Here is a 21,135-nt window from a genome sequence, read left to right as displayed (position 1 = left end):
CCAGATGCGAGCTGGGCAGATGCGAGGGAGACAGGGAAAGGGGAAAATGAGGCCAATGTTCCCCGCAGCTGGCAGCACCCATAAATCAAAGGGCCATCCAGAGGTTCCAAGGAGCAGCAATTGCGTGCCGAGGTTTTCAAAAGCAACTCATGCATCCAAGTGCCCCACTTGAGACTGGAGCTGGTTGCGAGTTTTCCAGCCCAACTTTTTTTTTGTCAGAAAATGTCAATTTGCTGGGGCTGGAACTGTTTGTGGGGGAGGGTCGGTTCTGATAACTCTCCCCCTTTGAGAAGAACAAGTTCTGAAATTGTAGAACCATCCCGCATTGACATTACCGAAATGAACAGCTTCGTTTTCTGGTGCAAAGTGACTTTCTCTTCAGACATTTTAGTTAATTTATACTAAAAAAAGCTTTTAAAAAATGGGGAAAAAGGTTGAAATGGAAATGAGACGTTTCAAAGTGATCGAAACAAACATTTTTCAGATCGCCAGGTTGCAAACATTTTTGGAGTTTTGACTTTTCATCCCAATTTGGGATGGGAAAAAACATGGAACTCTCAAAAACACTACCAGGATGAAGAACTGTTCCCCACCTAGCTCTACTTAAGGTAACTTAACGGGGGCTAATTTTTAGACAGTGTTTATTACCCGCCCAGCTACCTACCCTCCCTCCCTCTGAAAAACAGGCCCCTGCCAGGGGTCCAATTTGGGCCCCTAAAATCCAAGGGACTCTCCCAGGATGGACTGGTCCTTTAAAGGGATTCTGGTTCAGTCCCCAGCCTGTGATTAATTAAGCTGCCTCCCAGGTGATGGGGCTGTGGCCAGGGAGCAGGTAATCACTTGATCATCCTCATCACCTGGGATGCAGCCTGTGAGGTGGTGAGGGCTGCATAAGGACCTGATTCAAAGCCTAGTGAAGTCAGTGCAAAGACTCCTGTGGCCTTTAAATCAGGTCCTCAAAGCCTTGCTCGCTAGATTCTCCAGCAGCTCACAGCAGGCTACCTGCAAGTGCCCACATCCCACTGTGATGCAGATGGTCCCTGGTTCAGCACTCTAAGCATGCTCACATTAGGGACGAATGAAACAATAGCAAACAAGAAAGGATCTGGCTGGGAGAGCTAGGACTTTATTATATTTTCCAAATACATTCCGAAGGACAGCAGCCAGTTTTGGATCCTTTCCCACCACCCAGAGCCAGTGCATTCCTTGCTGATTTCTGTTGGGACCTCTCCCCCTGTTGGATAAGCCCCATGTTCACAGGAAATCTCCTCAGGGACAGGAACCTTCCTCTCCCCTGGACTCTCATCTACAGTCGTGGATGCATCTGCAGCCCACTGCCTGGTCCTGGATTCCCCCTGTCCGCAAGAAGAATCGGTTTGATAGCCATCTGTTGCTACGAGCTCTGTGGTGCAGATGGAAGGGACTTGGACAGCGACACCTTTGTTCCTCCGTTTCTTGCCTGTTTGCCTCTCCTCTCCTTTCACTGTCCATTGTTCATCCTCCAGGTATATGTTCAATGGTACATCCAGAAGGAGGGTTATGGGTATTTCTCTGCCTCTTCCCTGGCAGGGCTGCTTAGAAGGCACAAAAGGGACAGCTTTTCTCACCCTTTGGTATCTCCCGCCCTGGGCTCCTTTTCTCCTTTTCACACTTTGCCTCCTTCTTCCCCTCCTTCCTTTAGAAAATTTTGCTTTTCTAGCAGGAGGAGCCACATAGCTTCTTCCCCTGCAGGGTCTGGAATAGGATGTGGAGGGGCTCACGTGCTCCTTTCTGGACTTGGCCCTGGAATAAGATCTTGAATAGATGTGAAGAGAAGGCACATCAGAGTCACCCATATTCTTGGCTCCTCTCTTGCCCCCGGCATTAGATGTCAACGGAGCGTCATAGCCACGCATATCCTCCTCCGCTTTCCCCTTTGCTCTGCAGCAAGATGTCAAAGATGCGTCAGAGTCTGTTAACTCCCGGCCTCGGCCCCTGGTCCTGACATAATATGTGCACTGGGCCTTATACACAGTTACATTCTGTTTTTTGGGAGTTGGCTGAAGGTGGGTGACACGTTGGCAAGCTTTGGCATGGCATGGCCTGCGATAGCTCTGCACTATGAACTGGGCCATGGAGTAGGTGACTCCAATCTTCTTGGAAAGCTGCCGTGGGGTGTAGTGCATTTCCTTCCATTTTTCTTTCTGGAGTCTCATGCTGCTCCCTTTCCGCTCACCTGACCCATCTCCATGCCACCTTCACTTGAGTATTGTGCCCGGCGCTGGGGTTTCTGTGACATCAGCAGCTGCCCGAGTGATGTCATAAGCACGCTTCATACCTACGCTGTCATCAGAGACCTTCAAGAGGTGGATTTCAGTTTCATCACTTTCCGGACAAAGTTAAGTGACCTGAATCATGGAATCCTTGAATTCAAGGGTTCTCCAGCTGGGGGGCCATGCCCTGGTGCTGGGGGTCATGCCCTCCCTGCCTTTCTCATGTTGTTAAATGAAAGGTGGGGAGGGTCCCAGCTAGGCCCTGGCTAGAGGAGCACAGTTATGGAAAAGGTCGATGATAACTAATGTATCCACCCCACTTACTCTAGAATATCCAACGTCACAGTATTTGGGCATCACTCCCTTTTTCTAGCACCATTGGGCCGAGGAAAGAGCAACAGGCTACAGCTGGCAAAAGAGAAACGTAAGCATCTGGATGGAGGGACACGCTGAATGAAGTAGTTTGCTTAGCAAGGTCATTACAGCACACATGCTGAAGCTGATGGAAAGAACAGTGGAATTCCCAAGGTCCTTACTCACGTTTTACTCCATAGTTGCTCTTTCCTTCATCAAGCAAACTCTAATTGGAGTTACTGGCAGTTTTGCTGAGTAAGGGTAGCCTAAAAACTGAGTGAGGGTCTGAGGATTTGGCCACGTGGGTCTCTGGTGGTGCTTAGTGCATCTAACCTTTATCCTTCCAAGGGAGATCAGATGAGACCCCAGGCTGTGTCTCTTGGAGCAGGCTGACATCCTGTGTCCTCTACAAAGACATTAAGATCTTTTGGCACTTGGAGTCAGTGTTTCCGCTGGTGTCCCCCAATCTCGCACAGCCCTGTATGCTAGCTGTCGACAGAGCTGCCACCCCACCCCAGGGGCAACTATTTCCCAGTGTTGCTAAGTACCCCGTATGGGGCTCACAAAGTGCCTTGGGAGCCTTCCGGAGGAAAAGCACTGTATTACTCTCAGCCCTACAGGAGAGAAGCCATCCAAGCAGCTCATGTAGAGACAGACACAAGACAGAACGGAAGAGGGACAGGCAGGCTTGGGCAAGGGGATGGAGGAAATATCACACTTCAGCTTGTTTCTTGGATTGTACAGAGGAGGAGTGGTGGGGGGGGGGTGAGTTTGAGAGGGCTGAGGATAAATGTTTCCAGGGTGTGGTTTTCCTTCCCATGTGCCTCTCGCACACCCATGACAGAGCTGGTGACTCCTCCGCCCACAAGGATTCTGGAGACTGTTTGGGTTGAGAATGGAGTTTGATCCAAGTGTCTGCATTTTGCCCTTGACATGCATTTGACCAGAAGCTCTACAAATTTGTTTCAAGCCTCAGTTAAAGGCTCCAGAATGGCTGTTGCAATCAAAGCTGGGCCTGGACTGCACAATGCAGGCCTGGCTCTGTGCTTTCCTGAAGCTCTGGAGTTTGGGTTCGGCCTCGACTCTGGTTCAGAGAGACCTACTCACATGTGAACAGCGTTCGCCTTACTCGTGTAGCGCCTCCTGCAAAATGAGCCAGCAACTGAGCATTTCACATTAGCAAACCTGACTCGCAGCCACGCCAGGGTTCAGGACTCTGCTCTTTGCTGACTGTAAATGCCCACGTTACCTTATAGGTTTCTCTTGTCTCTCTTAATTGCTCTGCAATATTTTCCTGCTATTCCCCGTGCAACGTGGGGTGAGGGGAAAAGTTATTGGAATATAAAAACATAAAAAAGAGTCCTTATTAAATATGATCAATAAAGCCCTTCCTGTCTCCCTAAGGCCCTGAATCAGCAAAGCACTTAAGTACTCGCTTAAGTTTAAGCAACTGCTTAATTGCTTTGCTGACTCAAGCCCCAGATAAATAGGGCCTTTTTTAGTCTTCTCATTTACCACATAATGGAGACACTTCACTGAGTCCACTAGAATTCCTCCAGATTAACATGAGTGTGAAAGGAGAATCAGACCCATGGAAGATTAAGAAATGCTGCAGAAAAGGATCGACAAAAGAGAGATCACAGCTGGAAACATCTGGAGAGCAGAACACTACCACAGGAGCCCCGAAGGAGATGGCAGAGCTGGAGAGCAGGCCCGAGAATAGGATCCAAGAGATCAGGATCTCTCCCAAGAAGGATCCAGCACTGCTGGAACCCAATGAGACAATGGCTTCTGCAAAGCAGGATCCCAGAAAGAAACAGCATTGCTGGAAACCACCACCAGATGGCAGAGGATGAAAGAGGATCCAAAAAGGATCCAAAAGAGAGAGTGCACAGATGGGAATACCTGGATAGCAGGCGCACACCAGCAAGGACTCCAGGCAGTTTTGTTTGCAACACTTTCCATTTATTAGATGTAGACTTTCCAAGTGGGGCTGGAGGTAGTGCATGGCTCCTTCCCGCAATTGTTTTCGGGGCTGTCTCTAGATCGACTGATGTGTCATGAAAGAGGACAACGCTCCAATTGGAGATCAGACTTTTAAAAAGAACAAATGTACATTGGGGGAAAAGGACTCCAAAACATTAGGTGTCTCTCATAAAAGCATCACTAAAACAAAACCCCAAACAGATGAGAGTTAAAGCGGCCGATGGCCATCTCCTTACAAGACAGAATTTTTATTACATCATTACAACAGATAGCCAGCAGCTTCTGTGCGCGTGCTGGGCTCTTCACTCCTATGGGCTTTGTACATTCAGGGAGCTGAGCTGATACCTGCTTTGTCAAGTTAAAAGGAAAACGTCTGCCATACAGTTGGACTTTCCTGCATTAAGCGATACCTCCCGAAGGGTGTGGGGGGGTGTTAGGGGAGTTGGGGGATACAATCGATTCATCAACGGTAGTTGCAAAGTGGTTAAGAAGAACGTTTGCTCCTGGCTTGGGCGGTGCCCTGCTTCAAAGAAAAAAAACAGGCCCAGGAATGGATATTTAAAGCGATAAAAGACATCCCCCCCGCCCTCAATCTGGTCGATGCCAGCAGCTGACTGCACCTTAGCCTCTGTGTGAGTGTGTCTTAGTGCTGAGGTTGACTGTGTGTTTCTCCATCCAGTCTGTCTGGTTCCCCCCACCTCCCCGCGCATGTATTTGTTCTATACAGAAAAGAACCGTCCCTCCAGCGTGGGGTGGCGAGGGCCCTGGTGGCCGTGGAGCCTCATTTCCTTGTGTGCAGAGTGTCCTGGAATTTGGTGCTGGTGTACCGCAGGTGGAAGCCCTTCTTGTTGATGGTGTCGTCCGAGTGGAACTTGATCATGACCGAATCGCCGGCGGAGGAAACCTCTTCCGGGGGCTGGGAGGGAGGCAACGGAGTGGAGAGAGCTAGTCAGGGCACACTGTTTCTCCCTCACAGACCCAGAGGGTGAGAGACTGCAGGGGCGTGAGAGTCTACAGGCTCTCTGGGATGGCTGGGTGGAGCCTTGGCTCTTCTTCCCCTTCCTCACGGGCCAGTGAGGTAAGTTGCTGCTGAGAGAGGTCAGCAGCAAACCATCAATGGCCCTGGAGCCAGAAGGGAGCAGGGCGAAGGCCCTGGGGGACTGACAGCAATGTCTGAATCCCAGGGCAACTCCTGGGATGGGGCAGCTTGCACCCCACCTTGCTTGAGGCAGCGTCCAATGGCAGGGTTGAGCCTAGGCGGCCATTGGGCGAGCACCATAAGGCTTATCTATGCACCAACCTGAACTGGGTTAGTTCCATGGCCACGGACGCTGGATGGGCACTGATTTCGGTTTGCCTTACCCCTCTTTCCTAATGGACCCACATTAAACTGAAATATCCCTCCCTAGTCTTAGCCACCCTCTGAAAGCTCAATCGCTTCCCCGCCAGGGGTGAGGTGTTTCCTGCTCTCCTCCAAAGGGCTTGCCGTGCTTTGCATTATCATTGGTTTCTCCAGTCCCTGTAGGTTCTTACACTGTGCCCATCTCCGCAGTAGCTGAGTGCTACAGCTGGGCCAGTTTTTTCTTCTTCAGGGAATAGTTTATTTGCCAAAAAAGGCATTTTTCAGTCCAAACTCCACCCCCTATCCGGGTTGGAAATCCAGATTGAATTCAGTGAATAATTTCGTCCCAAAACACATGAAAAAAAAAAAGTAAAAAAAGTCAAAATGGTTCGTTTAGACATTTCAAAACAAACCTTTTTGACTTTTTGTTTAAAAATGTAGCTAGATTTGCTTAAACTTTTTTAAAAAAGGCTGAAGACCACTCCAAACCGTAATAAAACCACTGGGGAAAAAATTCATTGTGGGTCAAACAAAAACATTTTGTTTTTCCCCTGGATTTTTCTGTTCAGCCACCAAACTGAACAATCAATTCTTGGCTCAGAGCGCACGGTTTCGCTCCGGGATGTGGTGCAGCTATCCCTGACTTCTGGGGCCAAGCGGGGGTGAGGGTGGGAAGGAAGGGAGGACAGCGGGGAAAGCTTACCCCAGATCCACAGTAGCGCCCCAGGCGGGGCGCTGTCCCGTCATAGCCGTCAAAGAGCTCCATGTAGTCGTACCCACAGTCGGCCTCCTCCTCGATCTCAAAGGTCTGGAAGATGAGCTCCACCCCGTAGCCCTCCTCCGCCACAATCACCCACTCGCAGTCTGAGCCCCCGGGGTAGTTGTTGTCTCCGAACTGAGCGTGTGAGTACAGGTCCTTGGTTTTCACCTCAGCTCGCATCTGGCCCCCACAGACTGGAAGTAAGAACACACATGTGTATAGCAAGGAGGTGAAGAAGGGTGCACACCTATTGCCAGAGAGGGTCATCTTCTTTCCTCCCTATTTTCTAATGTCTTCCCTCTGGCAGCCACGGGGGGACTCTCTCTACCCCGGAGCTCACCAAACACCCACCCCATCAGCTCAGCCTCTGGTCCCATTCAGCCTTTGGCCTCTCTGCTTAGTCTGCCAGCCGTGGGCATTTTTTGCACAGGGTCCACTGAGCAGCCATGAGATAGACGGCCAAATGGGCCATGCAGAAGTCAGTGGCTCCTTGTCCCATCACTGATCTCCTGAGCCATCTGCCCCGCAAAAGCATGACTTCAAAAAGAAACATGGCAGCTGCTTTGCTTGCTCCTCTCAACGTTGCTTTACTATCAGCCGGTGACCCCTAATCTTTCTGTTCTTCTCCTCCCCTTGATTCTCTCCACACATTTAGCACATTATGCAAAATACTGAACCGCGCCAAGCCTCGGAGTCTTTAAAGCACCACAGTTCCTAGGGAGACACAAGGATGAAGTGGGATAATATTCCAGCCCCTCTCTTCTGGGACCAGAGCTTCACACCTGGCCTGACATCACCACAACTTTCCGGAGTTTTTAGGTACCTGCCACTGAACCAAACACCAAGCAAACAAAAACCCGGTTACCTGTTGAATAGGTGGCCTGGAAGCCCTTCTTCTGGACGGAGTTATCGGAGAAGAACTTGAGGAACATCTTGTTGCTAGTGGAGATGACGGGGTCCGGTTCCTTAGCCCCACAAAACCTGCCCAGGACTGGAGCCTTGGCATCTTTCCCATTGTAAACCTCCAGGTGGTCATAAGTGCATTCCTGATGACCCTCAATATCCAGCTCTGTGAAGGTCTGGGAAGACGGGAGGAGATGGAGGGAAACTTACAATGATAGTAGGTGGCAAAGCACCGAAGTTCTATGGATCTCAAGTCACGACAGCGATGGGGGCCATTCCAAGTCCCATACACAGCACATCTCTGGCTATGCTATTAGGAGCCACGTTAGTCTGGATGCAGCCGGCAGTTTCTCTGTGCAGAGGTCACCTTGTCTGCAATCTACTCCCATCCCATTTGACTGTTCTCAAAGCACCATTAACAAGAAACGTCCCCTGGGGATGTTACTGCATAATTGTCCCCTTCCTCCCATGTGTGTCATGGCTCCATTGTCCATTAGAGAGGCTATCCACCTCCCTGCACAGCATCTGGCACTGGACATAGCGGGAGAGAGGACAATGGACTCGACAGACATTGGTCTGAAGTAGACTGGAAATTCCTAGGTGCTGTATCCTTCACATGGGGACCGGTGGCTGCGGTCGTTATATCACATGTGTATTTTTCTGCTGCTAGTCCCTTGCGCTATACGTTACCAGTTTGACGCGGTGGCCAGGCGTGGTAGTTATTGCCCAGATGCACTCTTTCTTGCTCGGGTACTTATCGGGCCAGTTCGGGCTGGTGATGGTACCAGTGATGGACGTCACCTTGTGATCACAGCCAGCTGCAGGAAGAGAATCCCAAAGGAGTCAGCCAGGGGGCCTATCCCCTAAAGGATCATTTCTCTATCCTTCCCCCACCTCCAAAACTCACTCACCTAACACTCCCAAAGGGCCAGCTAAGCTGTTTATCCCCTCGCCAGCCCCTTGTTGCTGGGAAAAATGAAGAGATGGGGAAACCTGTGCATGGTCCAGAGGAAACTGGCAGCAAACCCTTCAGAGACCTTGTGCACGGAGAAGCCCAGCAAGGCAACTGTACCTTCCCTGCTGTCCTGGGGATAAACGTACCTTCTTTGCAATCGTGCTTGTTGTCGTGCAGCACAAAGCCGCTGCGGCACTGGCACTGGTAGCTGCCGAAGGTATTTAGGCAGTCGTGCTGGCACCCCCCATTGTCCTTCGAACATTCGTCTTTGTCTAAGGAGAAGAAAAGAAGCAGTCCGTGGTTTAGCCGGGCCTAGGTATTGTTCCCTGCTGGGTTATGGTGAATCACCAGCATTGCAATGGATGGCCCTTCTCAGTGGGGTGAAATCTAGGGCAGCTGAGCTGTTCAGAAAGGGCCAGACTCACCCCCAGTGCAGAAGCCTCACTCACAAGGTTCTGTGCATTGCAAAATCCCACTTAAATTCCGTAACTGAATTGGTGTCCAGTGCCTCCCTGTGACCCTTCTGCACTGGGGTAAACATCAGCTTAAGGGACCTCAATCCATACCTCCGCCTGTTCAATGGAAACATCTTCCATGGAGACAAATCGTGCCAACTAAATCATACCTCACTCACTACTCTCAGACTCTGAGTGCTGTGCTACTGAAAGTCCCCGGACCTGGACTCGAAACATTCAGCTATCAGTGGAAGGAAACTATCAGACAAGCAAGTTCTTATTTCCAGCAGCAACCAGATCTATGGGCCTGACCCTTGCTCTCACTTCCACCAGAGTGAATGCAGTGATTGAAGCACAAAACTAGTGCAAGCGAGAGGAGAATCAAGCTCCGTGGCTACAAATCTTGCCCCGTGCTAACTCCATATGGAAATCAATTCAATATATATGGGACACAACCATTACCTGCTTACTGTACAGACGGGTAGGTAGAAAAACAGACACAAGGACAACCAAAGATGCAAGAAAGACCAGGACATGGTGTCCTTCTTTACTTATCAATAGGAAATGTCACAGACACAATAAAAATTGGAAATAAAGGTCAACTGGTCAATGACAAACCAGAGGAGTCTAAAAACAATGGTGAATAAAAAAATAAGGCCAACAACCAGTTCTGTCAAGCAACGAATTTGGGGCCTGGACGGCTCTCTGAGCGAGGCTGTGAGCTAGGACAGAACGGAAGGACATTGGTTCCCTGTTCCCTGGATCCTTTGGAGGGGCAGTGGTGTTCCTGAGGAACTGAACGGAGGATTGGCCGAGTTCCTTTCGGGCCTCGTATTCTTTTCTGCACGCGGAACTTCAAGCCGGGTGGGCGAGCTTTCGGGGGCTGCGGCTGCTGCTTCGTTTCTGAAACGACAGAGAGAGAAAATGAAAACGAACCTATGCTGTTGTGCCAGGAAGGAGAGTTGGACACCAAGGTAAGGGAGCCAAGGAAAGGGCTGGGGGGCAGAGGGACATGCAGAGAGCGGGGGCCATACTCAGTAGCACGTGTTACAGAGCTGAGCGAAAGGGGAAGCACAGACACAGCTACTGCTGCCAAACTACAGGAGAGGCACAGCACAAGGGGAAGGCGCCAAGATCTCCCGGAGCCCACTGATTCACACCCCACCTGTCCCCTTTGGCTCTTGAAAGCAAACTTTAGCTCCAGCATTAAGTGATGGATGGGCCAGTTGGGAGGAACTTTCTGGTGAAGCACCCCCTCAAGGCGCTTGGGGGAGTGTTCCTTTCAGGGCAGAAGCATCTCCTCCTTTCCCATGTTATCCTACATTCACTGGCCTAACACAGCTCTAGCTCTGCATAGAGAAGAATGCGAGGAGGCAGAGGTGAGCTGGCAGACTCCAGAGAGGTTTGAGACAAGGGAGTATTGGGAGCAAATTGGCCCTTTCAAGCTATCAGTCAAATAAAGTCTTCGCTAGGTGTCACCTGCTAAAAGCCAATACAAATTCCACATCGTTCCTGTGGGGAACATGAGCATCATGGGGGATAGCCCTCCAGATAGATAACTTAGAGGGCACAGGGTTTGCAAAGTGTTAATTTGGAGGAGGTTTTGGAAGACCATATTTGAGGGATCGTTGTTTGTGCTTTGGGCACCTGGAATGGGATGGTGCGTGGAGATGGGAGGAGGCAAAATCCTCCCGCCTACCCACTTACCTCCGCTCCGCCGAACCCTGGCTGCAATTGTTACGGGAAGGACCTGCCCCTGCACATGGCAGAACCCCCTGAAAGGCGACGTCGTCTCAAGGCTTTGGAGCATGTGTAGGAAGGCTGGTTACTTAGGGCTCCCCATGGGCTTCCAGTTGGGAAGGTTAGATGATCTTTTTGGGCAATTTCTTTGGCTGTAGGACAGGCCAAGAGGCCGTGCGGTGACGCAGATAGTGCACTGGACTGGCAGCCAGGAGACCAGGGTTCTATTCACCAGCTCTGCCACTGACCTGTGTGTGTGACCTTGGGCAAGACACTTCCCCTCTCTCGGCCTCTTGTTTCCCCTCCCACCCTTAGCCAGTCTTGTCTAGGTGGTGAGCTCTTTGTGCAAGGACTGTTGCTCACTATGTATATGTGCAGCACCTCGCACAGCACGGCCCTGATCTCGGTTGTGGTCTTGCGGCACCACTGTAATACAAATAACAATAACAGGACAGTTAAGACTGGGCATTTGGAGATTTCCACTTACGGCAGATCCTGACTCTGGGGTCAGACAACCAAGTATTAAAAATGGCAGTAAGTTGGCCCCAGCCCCTGGTCTTGCAGTGGGCTCTTGCGTGCACTACCTGTTCAGACTATAAGCCCTCAGGAGCTGTGGTTCTTTTAGCCCTGTACTGTGCCAAGCATACAGTCAGGGGCTTAAACATCAAGAATGATTAGTCTGCAAGAAGCACCTGTTTCTAGTCAGTGAGTCAAAGAGTCTCCTGAATTTAGCCTATAAGCAGCATCTCACCTGGAGCCTCAGGCATGGGAGACACCTGGCTTCCTGGGGGGTGTTCTTTTCCCCAGAAGACAGCACAAATCCAGGAAAGGTTTGCTGGAGCAAAAGGCTGGTCTTATGCTTAAGGCATCGCACTGAGTCTCATGGGATCCAGGCTCAGTTCTGAGACTCCCCATGCGGCCTTGGTCCAGTCACTTCACCTCTCTGCCACTGTTCCTCATCTGTAGAACAGGGGCTTAACAGTCCTTCCTTCGTCTGTTTAGATTGTCAACTCTGCAGGTCAACTCTGTGCACGGGCAGTGCCTAGCACAATAGGAGCCTGGTCTCAGTTAGAGCCTTTAGGTCTGCTACTATGATACAAAGACTAGCAAAAATCGCGTGACCGTTCTGTCTTGTGGGGAAAAGAACACCCCTCAGGAAGCCAGGTGTCTCCCGTGCCCAAGGCTCCAGGTGAGACACTGCTTACAGGCTGCATTCAGGAGGCTCTTTCATCTAGACATGCATGCGAGGCTCTGTTTAGCACGATGCATGGTCCAATTACTCTTACGAGCCTGGCTGCTGTTAAGAACAGGTGTGACGTGCCATTACAACCCCTTTGTGCAACGGTACGTACCCCCTTGTTCTGACCGCCCACTGCTGCTCATAGCCAGACCTGTTTCCTGGAAGCCTATAACCAGAAAGCTCAAAGTTCATGATGCAGCAGAGGAGGGGGCTCTGAAAGGCCTAACTGTACAGGCAGCAAACAGAGTAGGGGAGAGAAGCGTTTCAATCGAGGCTAGGGGTCTGCAAGGGAGACTGTGTGTAATAAACCCCCTTCAGAAAGGACACCTGGGATGGATAAAGATAAAAGAAAGAGAATTTGCATAGGAAAAGAGCCCACTGGAAAGCTGTCTTTAGTAACTGTTTATTCTATCAACTCGTTCATTGAAAATAAATAATCAGCAATAACGATATCGTCTGACATTTATCCTGAAGGTTCCCAAAGCACCTTACAAACTCTGGGCCCAATTCTGCTTTCCGTCTGCACCCAAAACTCCCACTGCACTCGAGCGATGCAGCATTGGGCCGTATACACCCGTTTGTATCGACACATACCCCAATACCACGAAAGCACACCATTGGCCAAAGCACGTGCTTAAGTCCCACTGACTGCCACTGTTAAGCATGTGCTTAGGTGCTTTCCTGGAGCAGGGCCACATGTAGGGGTGATGAAATCAAGCCGCCACTGGGGTGGAGGGCAACAACCTATGCAGATAACACTGCACAATAGTAATGAAGGGCCAGAAAGATACCTAAGCCCAAGAGGTACCGAATCACACAAACATACAGCAGTGAAGCAATGCCCCGGTGTGGAAGGGACATTAGAAGGGGAGCTTACCTGAGCACTGACACTGGCAGCTCCAGTGGAAATGGATAAGCATCAAGACTCTGCAGCACCTGCTAAGGAATAGGACATTCCAGCCAATGTCTTCCGTTCGGCTGGTCAACAGCTGCTGTTCCACCACGGCTCTTGATCTCATTTCCTTGTCTAATGCACGCACACACATTAACCCAGGCCGTTAGCTCTGCTCCCAGCTGGTGCTTTCTCAGGTAGAATCCAGAGCGATCTGCCTCCTGCCAGCTGCCTCTGGTTATCCCCAGTTCCCAAAGCAGCCCAGAAGGTGAGGAACATGACTCAGTCACAAAGACGGGAGGGCTCCTTCCTGCGCAACAGGACAGTGGCAGCCAGGCTTTGCTTCCGGCCTGAATCGGGAGCATGAATGGCCCAAGAACTCCAGAGTGGACCAAGGGAATAGGAATACCTCTAGAGAGGAGACCAGCCAGCCAAGCAAACATCTGGGAGCTGCTCATGGTTGGCCCTACCTGGTGTTGGACTGTAACAATAGAATATTCTGGGAGCAAATAGGGGTGATATGCCAAATAGGGAATCCAGTTCTTTTTGTGTCCTCCAGCTTCATCTTGCTGTGACCTGAGTGAAGAGACAGAAGGGATATTTTTATGGCCTCATTTGCAGTGAGCACCTCTGGTAATCCGCAGCCTGAGGACGTTCCAGTGAGTAGAGCCCATGGGACAAACTGGGGGCTCCCCGAGAAGTCACCCACGGTTCCCTAGTTGCCACAAAATGCAAACAAGGGTGTGTAGTGGCCATCGCAGTTATAAAGCCATGGGTCTGAATTGTTCTGTGGGCGGGTAGGCGCGATTTGGGAAGTCTTTGAGGAAAGCTGTGTTTCTACAATGGCAGATTGGGCACGGGAGAAAACAAACACCAGGCACATCAAAAGGCTGAAAAGGACCTAAGTTGGCACCTGGGATCCTGCAGCCCCTACCCACCCAAGTAGTGCCACTAAAACCAATGGGTGAAATCCTGACCCTATTGAAGTCAATGATGAAACTCCCGTTGACTTCAGCAGGGCCCGGATTTCATTCACCTAGGTGAGTAAAAGATCCAGGAGCAGGCCGTTAAGCTAAGAAGTGGAGGAGAATAAGACACTTACCCGGATGCCTTGGCAATCCTGCTGGATGATCAGCTGCTGAGGCTTATCTGAGGTCATTCTTTGCTGGATGGTGGTGATTCCTGCCAGCTGGGCCAGGCCAGATTACCTTACTTGCCTTGTTTTCATTAAAAAAAAAAAAATAAAGCAAAAATACCATACCCGAAGCCCGCCCATTGGCTCTTCATTCATTCCAGCCAGCTGCAGAAGGCCTTGATTAACGAGTGACGTGATGGCTCGACAGGAGCTGCAGAAGCCCTGTTGGATGGGTTCTTTGGAACGTCTCCTGTGGCAGCATGGGATGGGGCAGGGCGCTCACTAGGAGCTGAAGGAAATTCTCTGAGCTTTGAGGGCAAAACTGCTCAGGCAGATGGCTTGAAGGGGCCAAGACCTTGAGGAATCTTTCTCTGGCCCCGATTCAGGAATGCCCTTCGGCATATGCATACGCTTAAATCCATGCCTATTCAAGACAGTATGTGCTTCCCTTTAAACATGTCCTTCAATCGCCTGGACTTCACTGGGACTTCAGCATGCGCTTAAAGATAACCGTGCCCTAAACATGTATGAAATGTATCAAAGGCGATTCGCAGCTGCAACGTAATGAAGGGACCTCAGGACAAATCCTGCCCAGACTTAAAACCTGTCCTAAGCAAAAATGAACTGGGGTCCTAGAGCCAGCCCCTGAACTGGTCTTCCACGGAGCTACGCTGATTTACATCATCTGGAGGGCTCGCCCAGGAGTTTGTTTTTTTTAAAAGAAGCGGATAAAGGATTTCCAAAAGCTAACGCTGCTTTCAAGGCATTGGTGTAGGAAAGAAGAGAAAGACACACAGGAAATAAGCAGGTAATGGTTTTTACTGGAACTGTCCCAACATTCCCTGTCTGCTTTAAAGGAAGGAGACCCAACCCAAGGAGCGTAGGCAGCTGAACGGCTCCATGGATCAAAGATGATTCACCTCCGTGGCATAATTAAGGGATCCCAGGACTAATCCTGCCTAGATTTAGACCCTGTGCAATGCCCTAGACTTAGACCAGGTGCAATCCCATTGCCGCATAAGGTATAAGCCAGGGATCCAAATGACCCTGCATAGCCAAGAGAGTAGGACGGGTCAATATCTCACCGCTGTTACTAGTCTAGGAAAGTAGTGGGAGTTTTTAGTCCATTCTAGATCAGCGCACATCCCAGGAGGAGGAGGAAGAGAGGGGACACCCTCAAGCAGAGAAGGCGTGCCGATGCTTTGCCACGTCCCCAGCATGGCAGGAGGAGGGACAAGTGGCAAAGGCATTGAGCAGACAGTGGCATCATCAAAGCAGAGCCAGGGATTGGGATGCACCGCGGGGACAGGCAAAGCAGAGGAGGCGATGCGAGGAGACACCCGTAGCCAAGGCGAGAAGTGGCCCACTCGGATAGCTCAAATTCCCTGAAGTTGTTATGATACAATAATGCTAGAGAATGCAGTGCCCTGGGAAGGGAAGACCAGCACCAAGGGCAGTCAGGGGCTAGGGCAGCTCATTGCTTTCCCAGGAGTTCCCCCTTTAAATGTAGCACAACTAATCAGACTGCAAGCTCTTTGGGGCAGGGCCTGTCTTTTTGTTCTGTGTTCATACAGCGCCTAACACAAGAGGTCCATGACTGGGGGGCCTAGGTGCTACTGGAATACACATAATTAATAATTACAGACACAAATGACAGCACTTAGATATCTGCGGTCTGATTTGCAGAGGTGCTGAACGCTGGCAGGCCCCATTAACTTCATCTGGCCCGGGGGGAGCTCAGCACCTTTTAAAGTCAGGCAAACAATAACAAGTGGCTGTGCAGCCCTACGCTGGTTCTGTCATTTGCTCTGGCAGTTTTGCACCTGTCATTGACTGCAGGGGCCAAAGGCTTAGAGGCGGACTTCAAGGTCTAGCCTTGCAAGTGAAACAAAAAGCATGTGGGCTTGTCTATTCAGAGACCTAGCGCGTGGCAAGCTGGAGTTTCAAGCAGCAAAGTGCCAAAGTACAGTAGGGAAAGTTTAGTGCATGGTAGCAGGATCCACACAGCCCCTTAGTGTGCGGCAGGCTGTAGATTCACACCCCAGCTGGCCACGCACTCAGTCTTTGTGTAGACAAGCCCTGTTTGCATCAATGCCACTAAAAGCTTCCCTAGCTGGGAGTGGACAACGCCCAGGCTTCCTGCGTTGGAGGAATAGTCATGTGGGGAGTTTCTTTGAAACCAATGAAGGCCCATAGGCATGAGCGGGCATAAGGCCGTGTTAGCTGGCACGTATCCCTTACTTAGAGCTTGCCATCCCCTGTCTGCCATATGGACATATCCTTAGCCACACGCAGCAGTCAACGGGAGCGGCGGCCATGTTGCTGACAGCCGAATTTAGCCCAATGCGTATAACTCACCCCGGTAACAGCGGAGCTTTACGTCACTGCTGAACTCGGCGCAGAGGGATCCACTGGGGCTGCCCGGGCTCATCCCGGGGGTAGCTGGCTGTATCTGACACACACAGGGCTGCCCTCACTCATGGTGAGTCCTGCCTTTGTGCCACTGACTGCCCTAGCACACCTGGCGTGAGCGAGGGTGGCGGAATCAGGACCAGAGTAAGCCACGAGGCCCACATCCTCAAAGACAGTCCGGCACCGGACTCGCAGTGTTTTAAATGGGAGTTCAGCGCCTGAATACCTGAGGATCTGGGCCCAGGTACACTAGGCTAGATTCCCATCTCCAGTACACTGGTGCAGACCTGCAGCCACTTCAGCATCTTCTGGATTTATCCGTGGAACGGGGGGCAGACTGCAGCCCATACACTGTACACGCCCCATAGCATACAGTGATGCCACAGGAACTGACTCCAGAGGGACAGAGATTTTGCCTATTAAACTGAGATAGCCTTAGTTGTAGGTTTGTTTTTTTTAATTTCCAATCTTCAGCTGGTGTAAATCAGTGTAGCACCAATGCTGGTTTTCACCAGCTGAGGATCTGGCCATTGCTCCTAGTTGGAATGAGCTGCAGAACCTCGAACATGTTTCCCCACTCCTCCCTGGCTCTCCAGTGCAGCTGCAGCTGGAGAGGGGGAGGCATCTGCATAGAACTTCCTGGAGGCAGCAGAGTGTCCTCCAGTGAAAGGGGCTGGGGACTGCACCCTCTAGGCATAGGTAAGTGGCTGGAGGTAGTTAGCGATAGGGTGGGGGTGAAGGGACAGAGGACACCCATGCCGCAGGCTAGTGGGTCTACCTGAGAAGAAATGGGCTTTGAAGCCCTTCTTGGAGACGGTGTTGTCGGATTTGAATTCGATCCTCATGTTGTTGTACTGGGAAGTGATGACGTCGGGCTTCTCGGCACCGCAGAACTTGCCGTGCAGCTTGGAGTCGGCCGACAGCCCGCTGCGCACCTCCACAAAGTCATATTTGCAAACCTGCTGGGGTGAGGGTGGAGAGGACAGACAGAGGAGCCAGGCTGAGATGGGGTGAGGAGAGGCAGCCAGCAGGAGCTGACCAGCTGCTCATCTGGAGCAGGGCTTAGAGCACTGAGCTCAGGGCTTGTCTACAGTGGGCAGAAAGTGACTAGCAATGGGGGGAGGCAGTCACGATTTACAGCAGTGCACACATGCATGCTAAAGCTTTGCACCAATGTATCGGCCCTCGCTAGACAGTGGCCGGGAGCTGATGCTAGATAAATTCAGACTGGAAATAAGGGGTATGTTTTCAACAGTGAGAGTAACTAACCACTGGAACAATTTACCAAGGGTTGTGGTGGATTCTCCATCAGCTGCAATTTTAAAATCCAGATTGGATGTTTTCCTAAAAGATCTGCTCTGGTTCAAACAGGAATGAATTTCAGGGAAGTTCTCTGATGATCACTGTGGTCCCTTCTGGCCTTAGAGTCTATGAATCTCGTGCAACAACCAACCTGGTGTAGAAAAGTCCCTCACTTCCTCTGAGAGCTACTACATTGGCTTTGACCCACGCACTTTCCAGGACGTAGTACCACCATGAGAAATGAACATCTGACCTCCCTCTGCAGCCGTGTCTCCCCCCAAGCCCAGACCATGCATGGAGGGGCTTAAAACTTTGCGAGGATCTGCACCCGGAGACGCAGCAAGCTGGTCTTTTGCAGGTGGTGGTGAAGAGTTCACAAAGGAGGAGCTCCTCCCATAAGGAGATGGAGCCTTGGTACTCACGTCATTCCCCTCAGTCTCGAAGTATTCGAATTGCAGTGAGATGCGGTACTGGGAGGGCGCCACCAGATGCCAGACGCAGTCCTTGTTGGGCGGATATTCCTTGGGCCAGCCAGGGCTGGTGATGGAGCCATTGAGTCTGGTGAGGAGGCCTCCACAGGCGGCTGAAGGGTACAAAGCATGGGAGCATTGGCCAGGCTTCCCCCCTGTGTGACACTTTGACTGTCCTAGGCCAGGCACCACTCAGAAGCGGATGGGTGTGCTGGAGCAGTGCAGGGCTAGGTGCAGCGGGGAAGAGCAGTTACAGCTCTGGAGCGGTCAGCAGGGTCAAGGGAAGGGTCCTGGCTGCCCGTAGATACTGACCCTCACACCGGCGCTTGTCCAAAGCCAGTTCATAGCCAGGGTCGCAGGCACACCGGTAGCTGCCCAGGGTGTTCACGCAGCGCTGCTCACACCCGCCGTTGTTGGGCTGTGAACACTCGTCTACCTCTGCAAGGGGACAAAAGCAGAGAAAGGGTTTGGGAGCAGGACACCTGGAAAGGGCTGCTAGGGCCACGTCTCGGCGCTGGCCAGCAAGAGGGGCAGTGCCACTCTCAGACCCCCCCATGGAGGACAGGAACCAAGCTGGCCGGGGGACTGCAGCCCCAGTCGGGCACTCAGGAGAAGAACAGTGGCCTGGAAAGAGAGAGGCCCCTGAACAAGCTAAGCTCCTGGCCAGTTGCTAGAGGGTTGGACCGTACCTTGGACTGGGCTTGCTTTTGGTCCCTCTGCTCCAGGAAACCCAAGGATAAAGGTTGAGATTTTAAAGCCAAAGAGCTTCTCGCAGCTGACATGGGGGAAACAGCTCAGCCTGCCCCTTTCCCACTGGCAAGCAGAGTCCATCCGCCCCGGCTTGCTGTGCCAAGCCCACCCCATACACCAGGAGGCTCAGAAGAAAGGGTCCGATTGCCACATGAGCTCTAGACGCCGCCAGCAGAGGAGAGGTGGAGGCAGCTCCGGTACCTTTGAAGAAGTTGACGGCGAAGCCAGCCTTGTTGATGGAGCCGTCCGAGACAAACTTCATCCACAGCTTGTTGGAAGTGCTCTTGATGTCGTCAGGCTTATCGTAGCCACAGTACCGGCCGATCAGGCTGCTCGACTCGGTGCTGCCATCCCGGATCTCCAGGTAGTCGTAGGCACAGCTGTCATGCCGCTCGATCTGGGATAGGGGGAGCAGGCAAGACATCAGTTCACCGGAGGGCCCCCAAGGATCCCTCAGCTGCTCAGGGGCCTGATCAGCCAGACGGCAACTTCACCTGCTGAGGTTAGCTCCCAAATCCAGTAGCAATGGCCCAAACCATTGTGGTTTTACCTGGCAGCTCTAGCTCCTTCCAGCTAATGATCCCAAAGCAATTCAACAACAGCCCAGCAGGCAGGGGTGGTACCATGACCCCCATTTTAAAATTTGGGAAACTGAGCCACGGAAGGGACTTGCCCAAGGTCACCCAGCAGGTCAGTGGCAGAGAAGGGAGTAGGACCTAGTTCAGCTGACCCAAAGGAGAAGCGTTACAGGTTCAGTTAAGGTGCGAGCAATTTCATACCCCAGCACACAAACTCGACATGCAACCAGGCCTGAGAGCTGTAGACCAGGTGTCTGAGTGGGGGTCATGGTACTGCAGCTACAAAATGGAAGTTGGGGATGCACGGTTTGATTCTGCTTTCCCGTGAACCACTTCTATACAGGTATGATCCTAATGCCTTCAGCAGGGATGCCTGATTTACACCATTGTGAAAGCACAAGCAAGCCCACAAGGGGTAGGTAAAGTGCATGTAAGGGCATGTCTGTGCTAAGCGTGGGAGGTGTCAATGCAGCACGTGTACCTGGGCTAGTGTCCATCGAGCTAGCTTGCTAAAAACAGTGGTGAAGACAGGGTCACACAGGCTAGCAGCCCAAATACAAGCCCTCCTTGGACCCCCGGTATGGACTCACCTGCGCTAAGTCAAGTCTCCTCTGCTATTTTTAGCAAGCTACCTCAATCACAGCTAGCACGGGGAGGGCACCCCCTGCTGCAATCAGACCTCTCCACTGCAGCGTACATAGACCCTGAAAAGGCAAATGACGCTTGCCTTGGTGGAGCTGTTCCAAGGTGGGGCTGAGGTGCAATTATACAACTCACTGCCCCCTTCGGTTCTGACCACAAGCCCATGCTGGCTTCCTGCCGCTGTAGAGCTGAGCTGGGCAGAAATCCTCCAGCGGGACCATTTACTGTCGGAAAATATCAATTCAATGGAATCGACACATTTCGCGTATTCTCAATATTTTGGATGAAAAATGATCGGCACGTTTTGTTTCGATAAGGCAAAGCGCTACATTTCGATTAATATCATATCAGAGTCAAAATGCTTCCTTCAGAGCCAAGCCCTTCAACAAGTCATTTCGATATTAGCACAAAACCATGTTTCTGAAATTTCATTTCGTGGGAATTTTTGGAAATTTTGACTTGTCGATGTGATTTCGGGAACAAGGAAATTTTGCAATATCAGGATTTCCCAGGGGATGGAAGTTCTGACTGTCTCTGCAGGCGAGCTCGCCGGTAGGTTTCTCGTTGCTAAGGAATGCTGTTCTAACGGGAAGAGCCACTGGGTGACTCCGGATGAGTGCCGATGACTCAGTTTTCTGGCTTTGATTACGGAGTGGAGGCATGTGGTGACTTCTGTGAGCCTGTCTGTTGTTGGGTAAGAGGAGGGGATTGTGAAAAAGAGGAGAGTGTGCGTTTGCTGCAGCCTAATGGGAATTGCTGTTAACAGGAGTGAGGCGTGATCTAGGCAGTGCCACTGAAAGCGGTGGTCCGCGGACCGGTGCCAGTCCGCGAGCCATTGGCTGCCGGTCTGCGCGCACATTGGGGGAAAAAATGCCGGTCCCCCACATCAGATAGCTAGAGAAGCACTGATCTAGGGCTCAGATTCTCAGTGCTGCCAAAAGGATTTAGAAGGGGTATAAACAGATAG

General features: G+C 51.4%; 1 protein-coding gene and 1 long non-coding RNA gene across 4 annotated transcripts in view; both read right to left on the bottom strand.

Moving 5' to 3' along the window:
• Window positions 1–4,572: 4,572 nt before the first annotated feature.
• The window catches only part of BMP1 (bone morphogenetic protein 1), an 83,828-nt gene continuing 67,265 nt past the window's right edge, over window positions 4,573–21,135 (bottom strand). The window contains exons 12-20 of one of the 3 annotated variants that reach the window (XM_074940363.1): window positions 19,150–19,345; window positions 18,511–18,636; window positions 18,151–18,311; window positions 17,205–17,388; window positions 8,699–8,824; window positions 8,288–8,415; window positions 7,560–7,773; window positions 6,638–6,888; window positions 4,573–5,508 (exon numbers count right to left, since the gene is read on the bottom strand). In XM_074940363.1, coding sequence (XP_074796464.1) covers window positions 5,374–5,508; window positions 6,638–6,888; window positions 7,560–7,773; window positions 8,288–8,415; window positions 8,699–8,824; window positions 17,205–17,388; window positions 18,151–18,311; window positions 18,511–18,636; window positions 19,150–19,345 — 1,521 coding nt within the window. In that variant the 3' untranslated portion in view covers window positions 4,573–5,373. Of the gene's footprint in view, window positions 5,509–6,637; window positions 6,889–7,559; window positions 7,774–8,287; window positions 8,416–8,698; window positions 8,825–8,883; window positions 9,911–17,204; window positions 17,389–18,150; window positions 18,312–18,510; window positions 18,637–19,149; window positions 19,346–21,135 lie in introns of those variants that run through there. The other 2 variants (XM_074940361.1, XM_074940364.1) reach the window with 2 other exon arrangements.
• On the bottom strand, window positions 11,152–14,688 carry LOC141978332 (uncharacterized). The gene is made up of 3 exons (XR_012636369.1): window positions 13,982–14,688; window positions 12,865–13,455; window positions 11,152–11,173 (listed from the first exon to the last, which is right to left on the bottom strand). It is a non-coding gene; the product is annotated as an uncharacterized LOC141978332 (long non-coding RNA).

The sequence above is a fragment of the Natator depressus genome, chromosome 26 (assembly GCF_965152275.1).
Source record: "Natator depressus isolate rNatDep1 chromosome 26, rNatDep2.hap1, whole genome shotgun sequence".
NCBI classification, from domain to species: Eukaryota; Metazoa; Chordata; order Testudines; family Cheloniidae; genus Natator; species Natator depressus.
The sequence above is the reverse complement of the archived record's forward strand: the minus strand, read 5'-3'. Positions and strand labels throughout refer to the sequence as shown.